This window comes from Oncorhynchus nerka, linkage group LG20 (assembly GCF_034236695.1).
Source record: "Oncorhynchus nerka isolate Pitt River linkage group LG20, Oner_Uvic_2.0, whole genome shotgun sequence".
Lineage (NCBI taxonomy): Eukaryota > Metazoa > Chordata > Actinopteri > Salmoniformes > Salmonidae > Oncorhynchus > Oncorhynchus nerka.
This window is the reverse complement of record NC_088415.1, coordinates 14,825,091-14,845,126: the sequence shown is the minus strand read 5'-3', so window position 1 is coordinate 14,845,126 and position 20,036 is coordinate 14,825,091. Positions and strand designations below refer to the sequence as shown.

The following is a 20,036-nucleotide window of genomic DNA, read 5'->3' as shown; positions in this document are numbered from 1 at the left end:
GTTACGCTCCCTAAGCACAGCATAACATTACCATACTGAGCACAGCACCACATTACCATACTGAGCCCAGCACCATATTACCATTCTGAGCCCAGCACCACATTACCATACTGAGCCCAGCACCACATTAACATACTGAGCCCAGCACCACATTACCATACTGAACACAGCACCACATTACCATACTGAACACAGCTCCACATTACCATACTGAACACAGCACCACATTACCATACTGAGCCCAGCACCACATTACCATACTGAACACAGCACCACATTACCATACTGAACACACCACCACATTACCATACTGAACACAGCACCACATTACCATACTGAACACAGCACCACATTACCATACTGAGCCCAGCACCACATTACCATACTGAACACAGCACCACAATACCATACTGAGCCCAGCACCACATTACAATAGTCACTCAAAAACATACACAGACGGTTCTCAGACCTGTTATTGGCTGTTTGATTGACATCTGTTTGAGAAGAGTCGGAAAAGTTCAGACATGGGTGACTCATCTACTGCTGGGAACTGAATGATATCAACAGGACATCTATGCAAATAGCACTGCAACCCGTTGTCCTGCTATCTTCAGGTCAAGAGATAGTAGAGAGATAGTCCAGTCCATGTGTTTACTGATATCTTTCAGGATAATGGCTTTAACTATGTTTTTATACAGCACGTTACAGTACAGTACATGTGTGTCTGCGTGCATGCAAACACGTGTGCATACATACGTGAGTGCATGCATTTGTGTGTGTGTGTATGTGTGTGTGTGCGCGCCGGTGCGTATGTGCGTGCATGTTGTGTAAGAGTCCTGTCCTGTTCAACGTCAGGGGGGCCTGACTGTGATTGCTGTGAGAGGTTTTCCATTGAACCTCTTTGTTTTGGAACCTTTAGTTTCATGAATAAACTGGAGGATGGAAGACACAGAGCAGATACCAGTGAATCCCACTCTCTGCGACGGGAACGTAAACAACAGACTGCATTGCAGAACCTGGGAGTACTGTTCTCTAGTTCTGCTCTAGCGCTGGAATTCTTACATAGACTACACTTATTGTAGACAGTTTTACATGTGATTATCGTAATATGTGTTTCTCCTTCCTCAGTTGAATGCGCCTGCTGTACGTCAGTTGTTTTCTAAATGACTAAATGTCATCTCTATTGTCAGCCCCCCCCCCCCCCCCCAGACATACATCTGCTAGTTAGGTAACTCAATTTATTTAACTGATTGTGATTTATCTTCAATGCTCTATCAAATAATAATTTCATAATATAATATTCATAATCTCCTAACTCATGATATATGGTTGGCTGGCTAGTGGCTTTTGTGGGTATTTTAGTATATGATGGTTAGCTAGAGTCTAGACGACCTGTGTTGCTGCTGTCCTGACACACATGTACAACTCCCTACTAAAGAAGGGATGGAGTTGGCTCGGATGATCACTGATGCAGCTGCTCCTATCTATGGGTGTGTCCGAGCGGTAAACCTAACGAAGCCGACTGTAGACGAGTCAGCGAGTGAAGTCCGGTAAGGCATCAGCGGCAGCCGAAGGTCGGACACTAGTGCTTTTCCAACAGCATGGCTCAAATCAACATGTCCGTGTCAACATAGCTGCTATTGTTTATAAACGCTTTTCTTTATAAATGTTGAAGTCAACTTTTCTATAACCCCCATATCACACACTCACAACCTGAAAACACAACGTGTGTACATTTACGTTCTCAAATATCACTTTCATGTGTATCCCGCGTAGCTTTAGAATCCATGTTCATGTGAGTCAAACCAAAACACCCTAATTGGTTGACAAATAGTGCCTCACAATGCAGGAACCAGACCAAATAGGGATTATTATGTAGGCTAAATCAAGTGTTAATCAAACGTTATGCTGCTGTGGCAGTACTGTTGATATTTAAACTAGATAGCTAGCTCCACACACTCGACCTGCATGTTTGGATACCGGGCGCGCGCAATCTCTGTACAGTGGAGACTGGGAAACATGCACAACCGAGCTCCATACAGGGCAGATCAACAGGTGCAAACCAACGGACGGGGTGGGGGTGGCGAACTTCACGACGACTGGCAGGCAGTGGGTTCTGAACAAGAATTCGGAACCCTTTAGAGATGATGGGCAAAGGGGCATGTAGAGGGCTATCTGTGCACGTGCCTGCTCTATATGTCAAATCTATGATTGTTATTCTGAGAGGAGAGAATATGCCCCTGAAAATAGCTGATTAATGGCTTTGTATTATCAGGTGTAATGAGGTCCAGGCATTTATTTATGTTTCAAATGTTCCCTCGGTACTTCCATATATTTGTCTTGTTTAACAGTTCACTGCGTCATTGGAAGAAAGGCAATTATTACAAAACCCATGGTGTGAGACTTGACTTGATTTCAGTAGCCTAGCCTATAGTATTCCCTCATCTATAGCCTGATAGGTGGAAATAAAAACAAAAAGAGTGATACAACCAGAGCCCATTTGAAAAACGAAACAAGTGGAAGAGGATGAAGATCAAATCATTTAAATGTTCTCTTTTTCATCCGTGAAATTGTTAACCTTGTCCTTCTTGATGCCTCGTTCTGAGTCCCAAGGCTATTGGTTTCCTGCCGCGCTTTTAGTAAAAGGCGGGCACTGCTGCGAAGCGTTTCTCTCTTCCCGCTGTCCTCGGCTGCACACGGAGGCAAACCGACAATTTAACCGCTAGAACGAGCAGTCGGGGAAATAAATAGAAGGAGTGACGGAGAAAGAGAGAGAGAGAGAGAGAGACAGACAGAGAGAGAGAAAGCAAGAGAGATGAAGCAAGACCGACAGAGAGAGAAGCAGATATGGGGCGTTTATTAGGGTGAGATAACGGAGAAAGATAAGCCTACCCCTGTCCAGCACTCTAAAATGTGCTAGAAGGAGAGCGATCCTCAGTGTAGTTTACCGCTTCCCACAGCAGAGGCGGTGGAGCGAAAGCCTTGCGTCGGAGTAGTGGGATTATCCCCTCTTTCTCGCAATGGAAACTGAATGAAAAACGTTGGACAGTTGTTTTAAACTACAGTGCTTTCGCTTACAATTCTTGCCAAATTTCATCCTGCTATGTTATTCTCCTTTTATTTCAACTTCATATGTGGATTCGGAGGGACATTCTAAAAGGTAACCAACCTACGGCGCAACAGCTGCTCTACAAGTAGTTAGCCCCAGGAAAAGCTCTTATTTTTGTGGATGCAGAAATGTGCATGGGTAAGTGCATTGTATTACCATGAACAGAAACCTAAATGACTGATGTTTATGTAAGAATTGGTTTAGTTTGCTTCAGCAAGGCAGCATCTGTATTCTCATAACACTAATGCAGCCAAATGACTGTAAAAGCTTTCGATTTTGAGAGAACTGACAAAGTCGTAGGCCATTTTATAGGGCTTGGTTATGTTTGTCTATATAGATGGATACATTTTTTTCAAACTGAGAAATTGAGGGGCAAATACAACAATGTCAGTAGAACCTAAATTCGAGATGACAAGGTATCCATTTATTTAGCCACTGGCTATTCCTCCAAGGGAAACAATGGGTTGCACACCCTTTGGAAATGTTCTGTTAGTTTTCACTCAACAGGTACTGAACAACTTGACTGCCAGTCCGCGGGCTGCACCTCGGAGCCATCTTTAACAACGGGTTCTACTAGAATTTAGGCCACTGAATTAGAACTACGCACTGTTTAAAAAAAAAACCTGTAGGCTATGTCTTGGTCTGCCAAGCTGTGAAGGAGAAAATATGATTTGTTATGAATGTGAAACCTCCCATGACTTGGAAAGAGCGAGCAGGAAGATCCTGAACAATCCTATCTGGCTATTATATTTGTATCATGCACAGAAGAGCAAACCCTGTAACCCAATAGAGGGAAAAAGTACATGCTATTTCCATTTATTATATTACATCAGACTAATTATGGGGAATGGATCTTTAAAGGATATTGCAATATGCCCTAGGCTTAAATGACACGTATCATGATCAGATTAAGATACTGTAGGGTTATTCCTATTGGAAGTAATGTACTCCTTCCAGCTAGTTGGTGTCTATTACATGGAATTGTGTTTTCGTATAATTAAGTTGGTATGCATATTTTCTATGTTTTACATTTATACTACCCTACTATTTCACCTTGACACTACCTTGTTCATTTACATTAAAAATAATGTGTTTTTTTAATCATAATGCATCCATTTCTCTCCCTCTCTCTTCCCCTACCACCTTTCCCCCACTGTCTCTCTCTCACCCCTCTCCCCCTCTGTCTCCCCCTCCCATCTTTCCTGTTGTCTTCCCTAACCCCCGCTGTCTCCCCTTCCCACCTTTCCCCTCTCTCTCACCCCTCCCCCACAGTCTTCCCCCACCCCTGCCCCTCTCCAGATGGTGAGTGAGCTGAAGCCAAGCTGGTTGTGAAGGTGCTGGTGGACTTGTCCCTGTCCTCGCCCCAAGCCAGACTCACCATGGCGTCGGGAGTAGCGGCGTGGCTGCCCTTCGCCCGCGCTGCTGCTATTGGCTGGATGCCCGTGGCCAACATGCCCATGCCCATCGCCCCCACCGAGAAGAACAAACGCGCAGACGAGCTCATCGTCCTCAATGTAAGTGGACGCCGATTTGAGACCTGGAGGAATACGCTAGATAGATATCCCGACACCTTACTAGGCAGTTCAGAGAAAGAGTTTTTCTACAATGAGGAGACCAAAGAGTACTTTTTTGACCGAGACGCGGATGTGTTCCGCGCTGTTCTCAACTTCTATCGCACGGGCAAGCTGCATTACCCCCGCTCCGAGTGCATCACGTCCTACGACGAAGAGCTGTCCTTCTTCGGGATCATCCCTGAGATCATCGGAGACTGCTGCTACGAAGAGTACAAGGACCGTAGGCGTGAGAACCAAGAGAGACTGATGGACGATGACGAGGACAAGAAAGATGCCAAGCTTCCCAATATGACGTTCAGAGAGACCATGTGGAGGGCCTTCGAGAACCCTCACACCTCCACCATGGCCCTGGTGTTCTACTATGTCACCGGCTTCTTCATCGCCATCTCAGTCCTCACCAACGTGGTGGAGACGGTGCCTTGCGGTGCCACCCCTAACACCAAAGAGGTGACGTGCGGCGATCGCTACACCGTAGCCTTCTTCTGCATGGACACGGCCTGCGTCCTCATCTTCACAGTAGAGTACCTCATGAGACTGTTTGCTGCGCCAAGCCGCTACCGCTTCATGCGCAGCGTGATGAGCATCATCGACGTGGTGGCCATCTTGCCCTACTACATTGGCTTGGTGATGACAGACAACGAGGATGTGAGCGGGGCCTTCGTGACGCTCCGGGTCTTCCGGGTCTTCCGTATCTTCAAGTTCTCCCGTCACTCTCAAGGGCTGCGCATCCTGGGGTACACGCTGAAGAGCTGCGCCTCAGAGCTGGGCTTCCTCCTCTTCTCCCTCACCATGGCCATTATTATCTTCGCTACCGTTATGTTCTACGCCGAGAAAGGTTCCACGTCGAGCAAGTTCACCAGCATCCCAGCCTCATTCTGGTACACCATCGTTACTATGACGACACTTGGGTAAGGGGAAAAGCATCTGTTTTTGTGCGTGTGCGTGTTGTCTGTTTATCTATCTGTGTACTCTTTATCTGTGCTGGAAATGGATGGATGCATTTGACCTAGACAACACAAAGCAGGCAGGGTAATACGTCCTGTCTGTCCATGCCATGGTTGTAACGTCATTGCCATGAGTACAAGGGAATATTGTACCTCATGATGGATCCAGAACATTGGCACAAAGGCACACTGTCATACTGTTCCAAATGTTGTCCTCTGTGTATCTCCTCATCGAACACTAGGGCAGAGAGAGTGGCAGTGGAGATGTCCTGTTCTTTTACAGTAATGCCTCTGCCAACGCTATCACACTACCTGTGGGAGAGAGCCCAGAGGACTGCTGAGGGGAGAGAGAGGGGGGAGGAGTGAGGGAAAGAGGGAGGAAGGATATCAGAGAAAGAGAGAGGTAGGGATAGAGATTAGAGATCAAAGGAGAGAGACTGATATTGAAGTGTAAGGAAAAAGTGTAAAAGGTACAGTAGAGTAGGGTTGGGCGATATTACAATAGCATCGTCTATCAATGATGATTGACAGCCATCGTCGATGGTGACGACATCGTGATGTGCACTTGACTGGCACTGCGCATCATGGCAGCACACAAGTGACATTCTGAGTAATAAGCCTATTCCTATTTGCTGTAGCCTATTTCAATTAAATATGTTATATACACAACGCAAGAGAGGAATGTAGGCCAGACAGAGCGGAGCATTTCACCAAATCAACACAAAATGTCCAGTCATGAAATATTGTTAATCTCTCGCTCTGGAGCTCTGTCAAAGTGACCACCGGGTTCTTGGTCACCGCCTTGACAAACTGAGCAATTGGGGGAGAAGGGCCTTGGTCAGGGTGGTGAGCAAGAACCTGGTGGTCACTTTGACAGAGCTCCAGAGTTCCTCTGTGGAGATGGGAGAACCTTCCAGAAGGACAACAATCTCTGCAGCACTCCACTAAAATCAGGTCTTTATGGTAGAGTGTCCAGATGGAAGCCACTCCTCAGTAAAAGGCCAGCTCTAGGAAGAGTCTAGGTGGTTCCAAACTTCTTCCATTTAAGAATGATGGAGGCCACTGGGTTCTTGGGGACCTTAAATGCAGCAGAACATTTTTGGTACCCTTCCCCAGAACTGTGCCTCAACACAGTCCTGTGTCGGAGCTCTATAAACAATTCCTTCGACCTCATGGCTTGGTTTTTGCTCTGACATTCACTGTCAACTGTGGGACCATATATAGACAGATGTGTGTCTTTGCAAATCATGTCCAATCAATTGAATTTAAATAAGGTATTTCTGTTTTTTAAATTGATACATTTGCAAAATTCTAAAAACCTGATTTTCCTTTGTAATTATGGGGTATTGTGTGTAGATTGGTGAGGTGAAAAACATTTATGGAATTCATTTTAGAATAAGGCTGTAACGTAACAAACTTTGGAAAAAGTGAAGGGGTCTGAGTACTTTCGGAATGCACTGTAATTTAGCTTCTCTCTCCATTCAATAGAAATATGACTTTGGGCTATAGGTTACGCTTTTATCATTTTATGCATGGTTTTCTCCCGATCAAACAATGAATCTAACCGAGTTCCATATCAATACGTTTTTTGAATAGCCTAAAACATTTGTCAGGGGACTAATAATGAGAGCGAACAAACAATATCTGAAGCCTATACTAAAATCAAATGACAAGTTGAATCAAGTTTAAGCTTATTAAGAAATAAATGATCCATCCAGGTCGGGATAATCCCTCCATGCGAGTTTGAAAACCTAATGGCTAATAACCAATCCTCCTACTAGGCCTATTGTAAAAGCTTTAAGACAAAGGTAACATTATGAACAGTAGTCTATCTTATTTCCCAAACATTCTAGCCTGAGAAATTGTCCTAAAGTTGCCGCTTTCAAAAATAACAAGAATGAAAGACTAGCCTTGCCTAGACATAGGCTATTCTAAATCGCAGCAATATAAACAATATTATTTATTTACTGTTATTTTATGAGGCAAATAAATCAATGACCAGTTCTGAAGACGGTAGATAGATTGCGTCTATCCAGCCCACGATGTATGACCTAACTCACTACGTTAAGACAGCCTGTTTCCTCATCAGACTCTCACTGCTCCAATGGTCTCTGCTCCAACAGTTGCTAATGGTCGCTGCTCCACTGGTCATTAACAGTCGCTGCTCCAACGGTCGCTGCTCCAACAGTTGCTAATGGTCGCTGCTCCAACGGTCGCTGCTCCAACGGTCGCTGCTCCAACGGTCGCTGCTCCAACAGTTGTTAATGGACGCTGCTCCAACAGTTGCTAATGGTCGCTGCTCCAACAGTCGCTGCTCCAACGGTCGCTGCTCCAACAGTTGCTAATGGTCGCTGCTCCAACAGTTGCTAACGGTCGCTGCTCCAACAGTTGCTAATGGTCGCTGCTCCAACGGTCGCTGCTCCAATGGTCGCTGCTCCAACAGTTGCTAATGGTCGCTGCTCCAACAGTTGCTAATGGTCGCTGCTCCAACAGTTGCTAATGGTCGCTGCTCCAACGGTCGCTGCTCCAACAGTTGCTAATGGTCGCTGCTCCAACAGTTGCTAACGGTCGCTGCTCCAACAGTTGCTAATGGTCGCTGCTCCAACGGTCGCTGCTCCAACGGTCGCCGCTCCAACAGTTGCTAATGGTCGCTGCTCCAACAGTTGCTAATGGTCGCTGCTCCGCTGGTCATTAACAGTCACGGATTCAAAGGTCGCTGCTCCAACGGTCGCTGCTCCAAAGGTCATTGATAGAGCGGTCACTGATCCAACAGTCGCTGCTCCAACAGTTGCTGCTCCAACGGTCGCTGCTCCAACGGTTGCTAACGGTCGCTGATCCAACAGTTGCTGCTCCAATGGTTGCTAACGGTTGCTGATCCAACAGTTGCTGCATCAACGGTTGCTAACGGTCGCTGATCCAACAGTCGCTGCTCCAATGGTTGCTAACGGTCGCTGATCCAACAGTCGCTGCATCAACGCTCAATTGGGTTGAGGTCAGGTGATTGTGGAGGCCAGGTCATCTGCTGCAGCACCATCACTCTCCTTCTTGGTCAAATAGCCTTTACACAGCCTGGAGGTGAGTTTTGGTCCTTGTCCTGTTGAAAAGCAAATGACAGTCGCACTGAGCGCAAACCAGGATGGCATGGCGTTTCGCAGCAGGCCTGATTCACGCAGTCTCCTCTGAACAGTTGATGTTGAGATGTGTCTGTTACTGGAACTCTGTGAAGCATTTATTTGGGCTGCAATCTGAGGTGCAGTTAACTCTAATGAACGTATCCTCTGAGGCAGAGGTAATTCTGGGTCTTCCTTTCCTGTGTCGGTCCTCATGAAAGCTAGTTTCATCATAGCGCTTGATGGTTTTTGTGACTTTCAAAGTTCTTAAAATGTTCCGGATTAACTAACATTCATGTCTTAAAGTAATGATGGACTGTCGTTTCTCTTTGCTTATTTGAGCTTTTCTTGTCATAAAATGGACTTGGTCTTTCACCAAATAGGGCTATCTTCTGTATACCACCCCTACCTTGTCACAGCACACACAACTGTTTGGCTAAAAAGCATTAGAAGGAAAGAAATTCCTCCTGTTAATTAAAATGCATTCCAGGTGACTACCTCATGAAGCTGGTTGAGAGAATGCCAAGAGACTAGGCCTCCATAATCGCCCGACCTCAAAACCTGCAGGCTGTGTAAGGGCTATTTGACCAAGAATGAGAATGATGGAGTGTTGCATCAGATGACCTAGCCTCCAGAATCACCCGACCTCAACCCAATTGAGATGGCTTGGGATAAGTGTGACCGCAGAGTGGAGGAAAAGCAGCCAACAAGTGCTCAGTAGATGTGGGAACTCCTTCAAGACTGTTGGAAAGCATTCCAGGTGAAGTTGGTTGAGAGAATGCCAAGCATGTGCAAAGCTGTCATCAAGGCAGATGGTGGCTACTTTGAAGAATCTCAAGTATAAAATCTATTTTGTTTTGTTAAAAACTTTTTGGGTTACTACATGATTCCATATGTGTTATTTCACAGTTTCGATGTCCTCACTATTATTCTACAATGTAGAAAATAGTAAAAATAAAGTGACTGTCCAAACCTTTGACTGGTACTGTATACAGTTGAAGTCGGAAGTTTACATAAACCTTAGCCAAATACATTTAAACTCAGTTTTTCACAATTCCTGACAATTAATCCTAATAAAAATTCCCTGTTTTAGGTCAGTTAGGATCACCACTTTATTTTAAGAATGTGAAATGTCAGAATAATAGGAGAGAGAATGATTTATTTCAGCTTTTATTTCTTTCATCACATTCCCAGTGGGTCAGAAGTTTACAGACACTCAGTTAGTATTTGGTAGCTTTGCCTTTAAATTGTTTAATGTGGGTCAAATGTTTTGGGTAGCCTCCCACAATAAGTTGGGTGAATTTTAGCCCATTCCCCCTGACAGAGCTGGTGTAACTGAGTCAGGTTTGTATGCCTCCTTGCTCGCACACGCTTTTACAGTTCTGCCCACAAATTTTCTATAGGATTGAGGTCAAAGCTTAGTGATGGCCACTCCAATATCTTGACGTTGTTGTTCTTAAGCCATTTTGCCACAACTTTGGAAGTATGCTTGGGGTCGTTGTCCATTTGGAACTTCCTGACTGATTTCTTGAGATGTTGCTTCATTATATCCACATCATTTCCCTTCCTCGTGATGCGATCTATTTTGTTAAGTGCACCAGTCCCTCCTGCAGCAAAGCACCCCCAAAACATGATGCTGCCACCCCTGTGCTTCATGGTTGGGATGGTGTTCTTGGGCTTGCAAGCCACCCCCTTTTCCTCCAAACATAACGATGGTCATTATAGCCAAACAGTTCCATTTTTGTTTCATCAGACCAGAGGACATTTCTCCAAAAAGTACGATCTTTGTCCCCATGTGCAGTTGCAAACCGTAGTCTGGCTTTTTTATGGCGGTTTTGGAGCAGTGGCTGCTTCCTTGCTGAGCGGCCTTTCAGGTTATGTTGATATAGGACTTGTTTTACTGTGGATATAGATACTTTTGTACCTGTTTCCTCCAGCATCTTCACAAGGTCCTTTGCTGTTGTTCTGGGATTGATTTGCACTTTTCGCACCAAAGTACGTTAATCTCTAGGAGACAGAACGCGTCTCCTTCCTGAGCGTTATGACGGCTGCGTGGTCCCATGGTGTTTATACTTGCGTGCCATTGTTTATACAGATGAACGTAGTAACTTCAGGCATTTGGAAATTGCTCCCAAGGATGAACCAGACTTGTGGAGGTCTACAATTTATTTTCTGAGGTCTTGGATGATTTCTTTTGATTTCCCATGATGTCAAGCAAAGAGGCACTGAGTTTGAAGGTAGGTCTTGAAATACATCCCCACCTCCAATTCACTCAAATGATGTCAATTAGCCTATCAGAAGCCATAGGCTATTCTCAATGACATCGTTATGACAGATTGAACAGACACTATTAATAAAGGAGGAAGAGGCAATTGAAGCAATTATTATCCATTACATCATTTTCTGGAATTTTCCAAGCTGTTTAAAGGCACAGTCAACTTAGTGTATGTAAACTTCTGACCCACTGGAATTGTGATACAGTGAATTATAAGTGAAATAATCTGTCTGTAAACAATTGTTGGAAAAATGACTTGTGTCACGTACAAAGTAGATGTCCAAATCGACTTGCCAAAACTATAGTTTGTTAACAGGAAATGTGTGGAGTGGTTGAAAAACGAGTTTTAATGACTCCACCCTAAGTGTATGTAAACTTCCTACTTCATCTGTATATACATTATACATATATGAGATACTCAAGGTCCAATGCAGCTGTTTTTATCTCAATATCAAATCATTTTTGGGCAACAATGAGATATATCATAGTGTGGAAATATATATAAAACACAGGAAATCGCATTTTTGACTGTAATGGGCTTTTAAGCTTATTAAAAAATAAATGATCCCTCCATGCTAGGTTGAAAAGGAAATGGCCAATCCTCCTACTAGACCTATCAGAAAAGCTTTAAGATAGTAACAGTTATGAACAGTAGATTATTTCCCAAATATTCAGATAGGCTAAGAAAGGAGTTTCCTAAAGTTGCCGCTTTCTAAAAAGAACAAAAATGCAAGTCGGATCCTATAGGCCTAGCCATAGGCTATTCTCAATCACATCTTTATGACAGAAGTCAGATCCTATAGGCCTAGCCATAGGCTATTCTCAATCACATCTTTATGACAGAAGTCAGATCCTATAGGCCTAGCCATAGGCTATTCTCAATCACATCTTTATGACAGAAGTCAGATCCTATAGGCCTAGCCATAGGCTATTCTCAATCACATCTTTATGACAGAAGTCAGATCCTATAGGCCTAGCCATAGGCTATTCTCAATCACATCTTTATGACAGAAGTCAGATCCTATAGGCCTAGCCATAGGCTATTCTCAATCACATCTTTATGACAGAAGTCAGATCCTATAGGCCTAGCCATAGGCTATTCTCAATCACATCTTTATGACAGAAGTCAGATCCTATAGGCCTAGCCATAGGCTATTCTCAATCACATCTTTATGACAGAAGTCAGATCCTATAGGCCTAGCCATAGGCTATTCTCAATCACATCTTTATGACAGAAGCAATTATTATCCAGTTGTGAAGACGGTAGATTTAGCTTCTATCCAGCCAATGATTTATCCTAACTCACTACAGTAAGACAGCAGCCCGTTCGTCATCGGTTGACCGTCACTTTGCTCCGTCGTGTGCGGGCCACACAGACACAGACGTACACACACCTGTTCCATGCTGAAGCACCACCAGAAAGGGATATTAGAAAAGATTAGTCTCTCCCCAGGCTATCAGCAACATTATCTTTCATCATGATTCGTCCAATTCATCCATGCAATTAAAAAAAAAAGTTTTGTCCACACACACACATAAACGTTTTATGAGTAAATATCACGATAGGACAAAGGTTGACATCGCATAACCCTAACACACACACGCACACACACACACACCTGTCGCAGTGCCACTGCCGCCCATTAGGCCAGATGATGATGTGTTAAATGAGTGAGTGTGAGAGTGTGTTTGAGTCAATGTGTGAGTCAGACTGAGGGAGAGGCTGACAAATAGTTCTGTCCTCTTAAATTTCACAGCCGTAGACAAGAGCACTAGACAGACCCAGACAGACCCTGTCTAAGCCATAGACAGAGTCACATAGACAGGTAGCCATAGACATGCCATAGATAGAGACATAGACAGGCCACAGACAACTAGACAGAGACATAAACAGGCCACAGACAGAGAACCATCGACATTTCACAGACAGAGAGCCATAGACAGGCCACAGATAGAGAGCCATAGACAGGCCACAGACAGAGAGCCATAGACAGGCCACAGACAGGCCACAGATAGAGAGCCATAGACAGGCCACAGACAGAGAGCCATAGACAGGCCACAGACAGAGCCACAGAGGTGATAAAAGGGTAGCAGTAACTCATTGGTTGGGTTTGGAGCTCCTGGCAACCTCCCATAAGACAGCCAGTCATCCCCTGTCACTCACGCTGACACTCTGTCATTGAGGATATGCTGTTAGCAGGGTTGTACTGTAGCCACTGTCACAGAGTGGATTTGCTGTTATCCCACCATGCAGAGTTATCCCACCATGCAGAGTTATCCTACCATGCAGAGTTATCATACCAAGCAGAGTTATCCCACCAAGCAGAGTTATCCCACCAAGCAGAGTTATCCTACCATGCAGAGTCATCCTATGCAGAGTTATCCCACCATGCAGAGTTATCCTACCATGCAGAGTTATCCTACCATGCAGAGTCATCCTATGCAGAGTTATTCCACCAAGCAGAGTTATTCCACCATGCAGAGTTATCCCACCATGCAGAGTTATCCCACCAAGCAGTGTTATCCCACCATGCAGAGTTATTCCACCATGCAGAGTTATCCCACCAAGCAGAGTTATCCTACCATGCAGAGTTATTCCACCATGCAGAGTTATCCCACCATGCAGAGTTATCCTACCATGCAGCGTTATCCCACCATGCAGAGTTATCCTACCATGCAGAGTTATCCCACCAAGCAGAGTTATCCTACCATGCAGAGTTATCCCACCAAGCAGAGTTATCCCACCATGCAGTGTTATCCCACCATGCAGAGTTATTCCACCAAGCAGAGTTATTCCACCATGCAGAGTTATCCCACCAAGCAGAGTTATCCCACCATGCAGAGTTATTCCACCAAGCAGAGTTATTCCACCATGCAGAGTTATCCCACCAAGCAGAGTTATCCTACCATGCAGTTATTCCACCATGCAGAGTTATCCCACCAAGCAGAGTTATCCCACCATGCAGTGTTATCCCACCATGCAGAGTTATTCCACCAAGCAGAGTTATTCCACCATGCAGAGTTATCCCACCAAGCAGAGTTATCCTACCAAGCAGAGTTATTCCACCATGCAGAGTTATCCCACCAAGCAGAGTTATTCCACCATGCAGAGTTATCCCACCAAGCAGAGTTATCCTACCATGCAGAGTTATTCCACCATGCAGAGTTATCCCACCAAGCAGAGTTATTCCACCATGCAGAGTTATTCCACCATGCAGTTATCCCACCATGCAGAGTTATCCCACCATGCAGTGTTATCATACCAAGCAGAGTTATCCTACCATGCAGAGTTATCCTACCAAGCAGAGTTATTCCACCATGCAGAGGTATCCCACCATGCAGAGTTATCCTACCATGCAGAGTTATCCTACCAAGCAGAGGTATTCCACCATGCAGTTATCCCACCATGCAGAGTTATCCCACCATGCAGAGTTATCCTACCATGCAGAGTTATCCTACCATGCAGAGTCATCCTATGCAGAGTTATTCCACCAAGCAGAGTTATTCCACCATGCAGAGTTATCCCACCATGCAGAGTTATCCCACCAAGCAGAGTTATCCTACCATGCAGAGTTATCCCACCAAGCAGAGTTATCCCACCATGCAGTGTTATCCCACCATGCAGAGTTATTCCACCATGCAGAGTTATCCCACCAAGCAGAGTTATCCTACCATGCAGAGTTATCCCACCAAGCAGAGTTATCCCACCATGCAGTGTTATCCCACCATGCAGAGTTATTCCACCAAGCAGAGTTATTCCACCATGCAGAGTTATCCCACCAAGCAGAGTTATCCTACCAAGCAGAGTTATTCCACCATGCAGAGTTATCCCACCAAGCAGAGTTATCCCATCATGCAGAGTTATTCCACCATGCAGAGTTATTCCACCAAGCAGAGTTATTCCACCATGCAGAGTTATCCCACCAAGCAGAGTTATCCTACCAAGCAGAGTTATTCCACCATGCAGAGTTATCCCACCAAGCAGAGTTATCCCATCATGCAGAGTTATTCCACCATGCAGAGTTATCCCACCAAGCAGAGGTATCCTACCATGCAGAGTTATTCCACCATGCAGAGTTATCCCACCAAGCAGAGTTATTCCACCATGCAGAGTTATTCCACCATGCAGTTATCCCACCATGCAGTGTTATCCCACCATGCAGAGTTATTCCACCAAGCAGAGTTATTCCACCATGCAGAGTTATCCCACCAAGCAGAGTTATCCTACCAAGCAGAGTTATTCCACCATGCAGAGTTATCCCACCAAGCAGAGTTATCCCACCATGCAGTGTTATCCCACCATGCAGAGTTATTCCACCAAGCAGAGTTATTCCACCATGCAGAGTTATCCCACCAAGCAGAGTTATCCCACCATGCAGAGTTATTCCACCAAGCAGAGTTATTCCACCATGCAGAGTTATCCCACCAAGCAGAGTTATCCTACCATGCAGTTATTCCACCATGCAGAGTTATCCCACCAAGCAGAGTTATCCCACCATGCAGTGTTATCCCACCATGCAGAGTTATTCCACCAAGCAGAGTTATTCCACCATGCAGAGTTATCCCACCAAGCAGAGTTATCCTACCAAGCAGAGTTATTCCACCATGCAGAGTTATCCCACCAAGCAGAGTTATTCCACCATGCAGAGTTATCCCACCAAGCAGAGTTATCCTACCATGCAGAGTTATTCCACCATGCAGAGTTATCCCACCAAGCAGAGTTATTCCACCATGCAGAGTTATTCCACCATGCAGTTATCCCACCATGCAGAGTTATCCCACCATGCAGTGTTATCATACCAAGCAGAGTTATCCTACCATGCAGAGTTATCCTACCAAGCAGAGTTATTCCACCATGCAGAGGTATCCCACCATGCAGAGTTATCCTACCATGCAGAGTTATCCTACCAAGCAGAGGTATTCCACCATGCAGTTATCCCACCATGCAGAGTTATCCCACCATGCAGAGTTATCCTACCATGCAGAGTTATCCTACCATGCAGAGTCATCCTATGCAGAGTTATTCCACCAAGCAGAGTTATTCCACCATGCAGAGTTATCCCACCATGCAGAGTTATCCCACCAAGCAGAGTTATCCTACCATGCAGAGTTATCCCACCAAGCAGAGTTATCCCACCATGCAGTGTTATCCCACCATGCAGAGTTATTCCACCATGCAGAGTTATCCCACCAAGCAGAGTTATCCTACCATGCAGAGTTATCCCACCAAGCAGAGTTATCCCACCATGCAGTGTTATCCCACCATGCAGAGTTATTCCACCAAGCAGAGTTATTCCACCATGCAGAGTTATCCCACCAAGCAGAGTTATCCTACCAAGCAGAGTTATTCCACCATGCAGAGTTATCCCACCAAGCAGAGTTATCCCATCATGCAGAGTTATTCCACCATGCAGAGTTATTCCACCAAGCAGAGTTATTCCACCATGCAGAGTTATCCCACCAAGCAGAGTTATCCTACCAAGCAGAGTTATTCCACCATGCAGAGTTATCCCACCAAGCAGAGTTATCCCATCATGCAGAGTTATTCCACCATGCAGAGTTATCCCACCAAGCAGAGGTATCCTACCATGCAGAGTTATTCCACCATGCAGAGTTATCCCACCAAGCAGAGTTATTCCACCATGCAGAGTTATTCCACCATGCAGTTATCCCACCATGCAGTGTTATCCCACCATGCAGAGTTATTCCACCAAGCAGAGTTATTCCACCATGCAGAGTTATCCCACCAAGCAGAGTTATCCTACCAAGCAGAGTTATTCCACCATGCAGAGTTATCCCACCAAGCAGAGTTATCCCATCATGCAGAGTTATTCCACCATGCAGAGTTATCCCACCAAGCAGAGTTATTCCACCATGCAGAGTTATCCCACCAAGCAGAGGTATCCTACCATGCAGAGTTATTCCACCATGCAGAGTTATCCCACCAAGCAGAGTTATTCCACCATGCAGAGTTATTCCACCATGCAGTTATCCCACCATGCAGAGTTATCCCACCATGCAGTGTTATCATACCAAGCAGAGTTATCCTACCATGCAGAGTTATCCTACCAAGCAGAGTTATTCCACCATGCAGAGGTATCCCACCATGCAGAGTTATCCTACCATGCAGAGTTATCCTACCAAGCAGAGGTATTCCACCATGCAGTTATCCCACCATGCAGAGTTATCCCACCATGCAGTGTTATCATAGCAAGCAGAGTTATCCTACCATGCAGAGTTATCCTACCAAACAGAGGTATCCCACCATGCAGAGTTATCCCACCATGCAGAGTTATCCCACCAAGCAGAGTTATCCCACCATGCAGAGTTATCCTACCAAACAGAGGTATCCCACCATGCAGAGTTATCCCACCATGCAGAGTTATCCTACCAAGCAGAGTTATCCCACCAAGCAGAGTTATCCCACCATGCAGAGTTATCCTACCATGCAGTGTTATCCCACCAAGCAGAGGTATCCCACCATGCAGAGTTATCCCACCATGCAGAGTTATCCTACCAAGCAGAGTTATCCCACCAAGCAGAGTTATCCCACCATGCAGAGTTATCCTACCATGCAGAGTTATTCCACCATGCAGCGTTATCCCACCATGCAGAGTTATCCCACCATGCAGTGTTATCCCACCAAGCAGAGTTATCCTACCATGCAGAGTTATTCCACCATGCAGAGTTATCCCACCAAGCAGAGTTATCCCACCATGCAGAGTTATTCCACCAAGCAGAGTTATTCCACCATGCAGAGTTATCCCACCAAGCAGAGTTATCCTACCAAGCAGAGTTATTCCACCATGCAGAGTTATCCCACCAAGCAGAGTTATCCCATCATGCAGAGTTATTCCACCATGCAGAGTTATCCCACCAAGCAGAGTTATTCCACCATGCAGAGTTATCCCACCAAGCAGAGGTATCCTACCATGCAGAGTTATTCCACCATGCAGAGTTATCCCACCAAGCAGAGTTATTCCACCATGCAGAGTTATTCCACCATGCAGTTATCCCACCATGCAGAGTTATCCCACCATGCAGTGTTATCATACCAAGCAGAGTTATCCTACCATGCAGAGTTATCCTACCAAACAGAGGTATCCCACCATGCAGAGTTATCCCACCATGCAGAGTTATCCTACCAAGCAGAGTTATCCCACCAAGCAGAGTTATCCCACCATGCACAGTTATCCCACCATGCAGAGGTATCCCACCATGCAGAGTTATCCCACCATGCAGAGTTATCCTACCATGCAGAGTTATCCTACCATGCAGCGTTATCCCACCATGCAGAGTTATCCCACCATGCAGAGTTATCCCACCATGCAGAGTTATCCTACCATGCAGAGTTATCCCACCAAGCAGAGTTATCCCACCATGCAGAGTTATCCTACCAAGCAGAGTTATCCCACCAAGCAGAGTTATCCCACCATGCAGAGTTATCCTACCAAACAGAGGTATCCCACCATGCAGAGTTATCCCACCATGCAGAGTTATCCTACCATGCAGAGTTATCCTACCAAGCAGAGTTATTCCACCATGCAGAGGTATCCCACCATGCAGAGTTATCCTACCATGCAGAGTTATCCTACCAAGCAGAGGTATTCCACCATGCAGTTATCCCACCATGCAGAGTTATCCCACCATGCAGTGTTATCATACCAAGCAGAGTTATCCTACCATGCAGAGTTATCCTACCAAACAGAGGTATCCCACCATGCAGAGTTATCCCACCATGCAGAGTTATCCCACCAAGCAGAGTTATCCCACCAAGCAGAGTTATCCCACCATGCAGAGTTATCCTACCAAACAGAGGTATCCCACCATGCAGAGTTATCCCACCATGCAGAGTTATCCCACCAAGCAGAGTTATCCCACCAAGCAGAGTTATCCCACCATGCAGAGTTATCCTACCAAACAGAGGTATCCCACCATGCAGAGTTATCCCACCATGCAGAGTTATCCTACCAAGCAGAGTTATCCCACCAAGCAGAGTTATCCTACCATGCAGAGTTATTCCACCATGCAGAGTTATCCCACCAAGCAGAGTTATCCCACCATGCAGAGTTATTCCACCAAGCAGAGTTATTCCACCAAGCAGAGTTATCCTACCAAGCAGAGTTATTCCACCATGCAGAGTTATCCCACCAAGCAGAGTTATCCCACCATGCAGAGTTATTCCACCAAGCAGAGTTATTCCACCATGCAGAGTTATCCCACCAAGCAGAGTTATCCTACCAAGCAGAGTTATTCCACCATGCAGAGTTATCCCACCAAGCAGAGTTATCCCATCATGCAGAGTTATTCCACCATGCAGAGTTATCCCACCAAGCAGAGTTATTCCACCATGCAGAGTTATCCCACCAAGCAGAGGTATCCTACCATGCAGAGTTATTCCACCATGCAGAGTTATCCCACCAAGCAGAGTTATTCCACCATGCAGAGTTATTCCACCATGCAGTTATCCCACCATGCAGAGTTATCCCACCATGCAGTGTTATCATACCAAGCAGAGTTATCCTACCATGCAGAGTTATCCTACCAAACAGAGGTATCCCACCATGCAGAGTTATCCCACCATGCAGAGTTATCCTACCAAGCAGAGTTATCCCACCAAGCAGAGTTATCCCACCATGCACAGTTATCCTACCAAACAGAGGTATCCCACCATGCAGAGTTATCCCACCATGCAGAGTTATCCTACCATGCAGAGTTATCCCACCAAGCAGAGTTATCCCACCATGCAGAGTTATCCTACCAAGCAGAGTTATCCCACCATGCAGAGTTATCCCACCAAGCAGAGGTATCCTACCATGCAGAGTTATTCCACCATGCAGAGTTATCCCACCAAGCAGAGTTATTCCACCATGCAGAGTTATTCCACCATGCAGTTATCCCACCATGCAGAGTTATCCCACCATGCAGTGTTATCATACCAAGCAGAGTTATCCTACCATGCAGAGTTATCCTACCAAGCAGAGTTATTCCACCATGCAGAGGTATCCCACCATGCAGAGGTAT

At 45.5% G+C, this 20,036-nt stretch overlaps 1 protein-coding gene across 1 annotated transcript in view; it reads left to right on the top strand.

Annotated features, from left to right (window-relative positions):
* The first annotated feature begins 2,691 nt into the window (after nucleotides 1-2,691).
* kcnd3 (potassium voltage-gated channel, Shal-related subfamily, member 3) overlaps nucleotides 2,692-20,036 on the top strand; it is a 334,077-nt gene continuing 316,732 nt past the window's right edge. Inside the window, exons 1-2 of the mRNA XM_065005257.1 lie at nucleotides 2,692-3,247; nucleotides 4,382-5,591. Of these exons, the coding sequence (XP_064861329.1) occupies nucleotides 4,489-5,591 (1,103 nt within the window). The 5' untranslated portion in view covers nucleotides 2,692-3,247; nucleotides 4,382-4,488. The remainder of the gene's footprint in view (nucleotides 3,248-4,381; nucleotides 5,592-20,036) is intronic.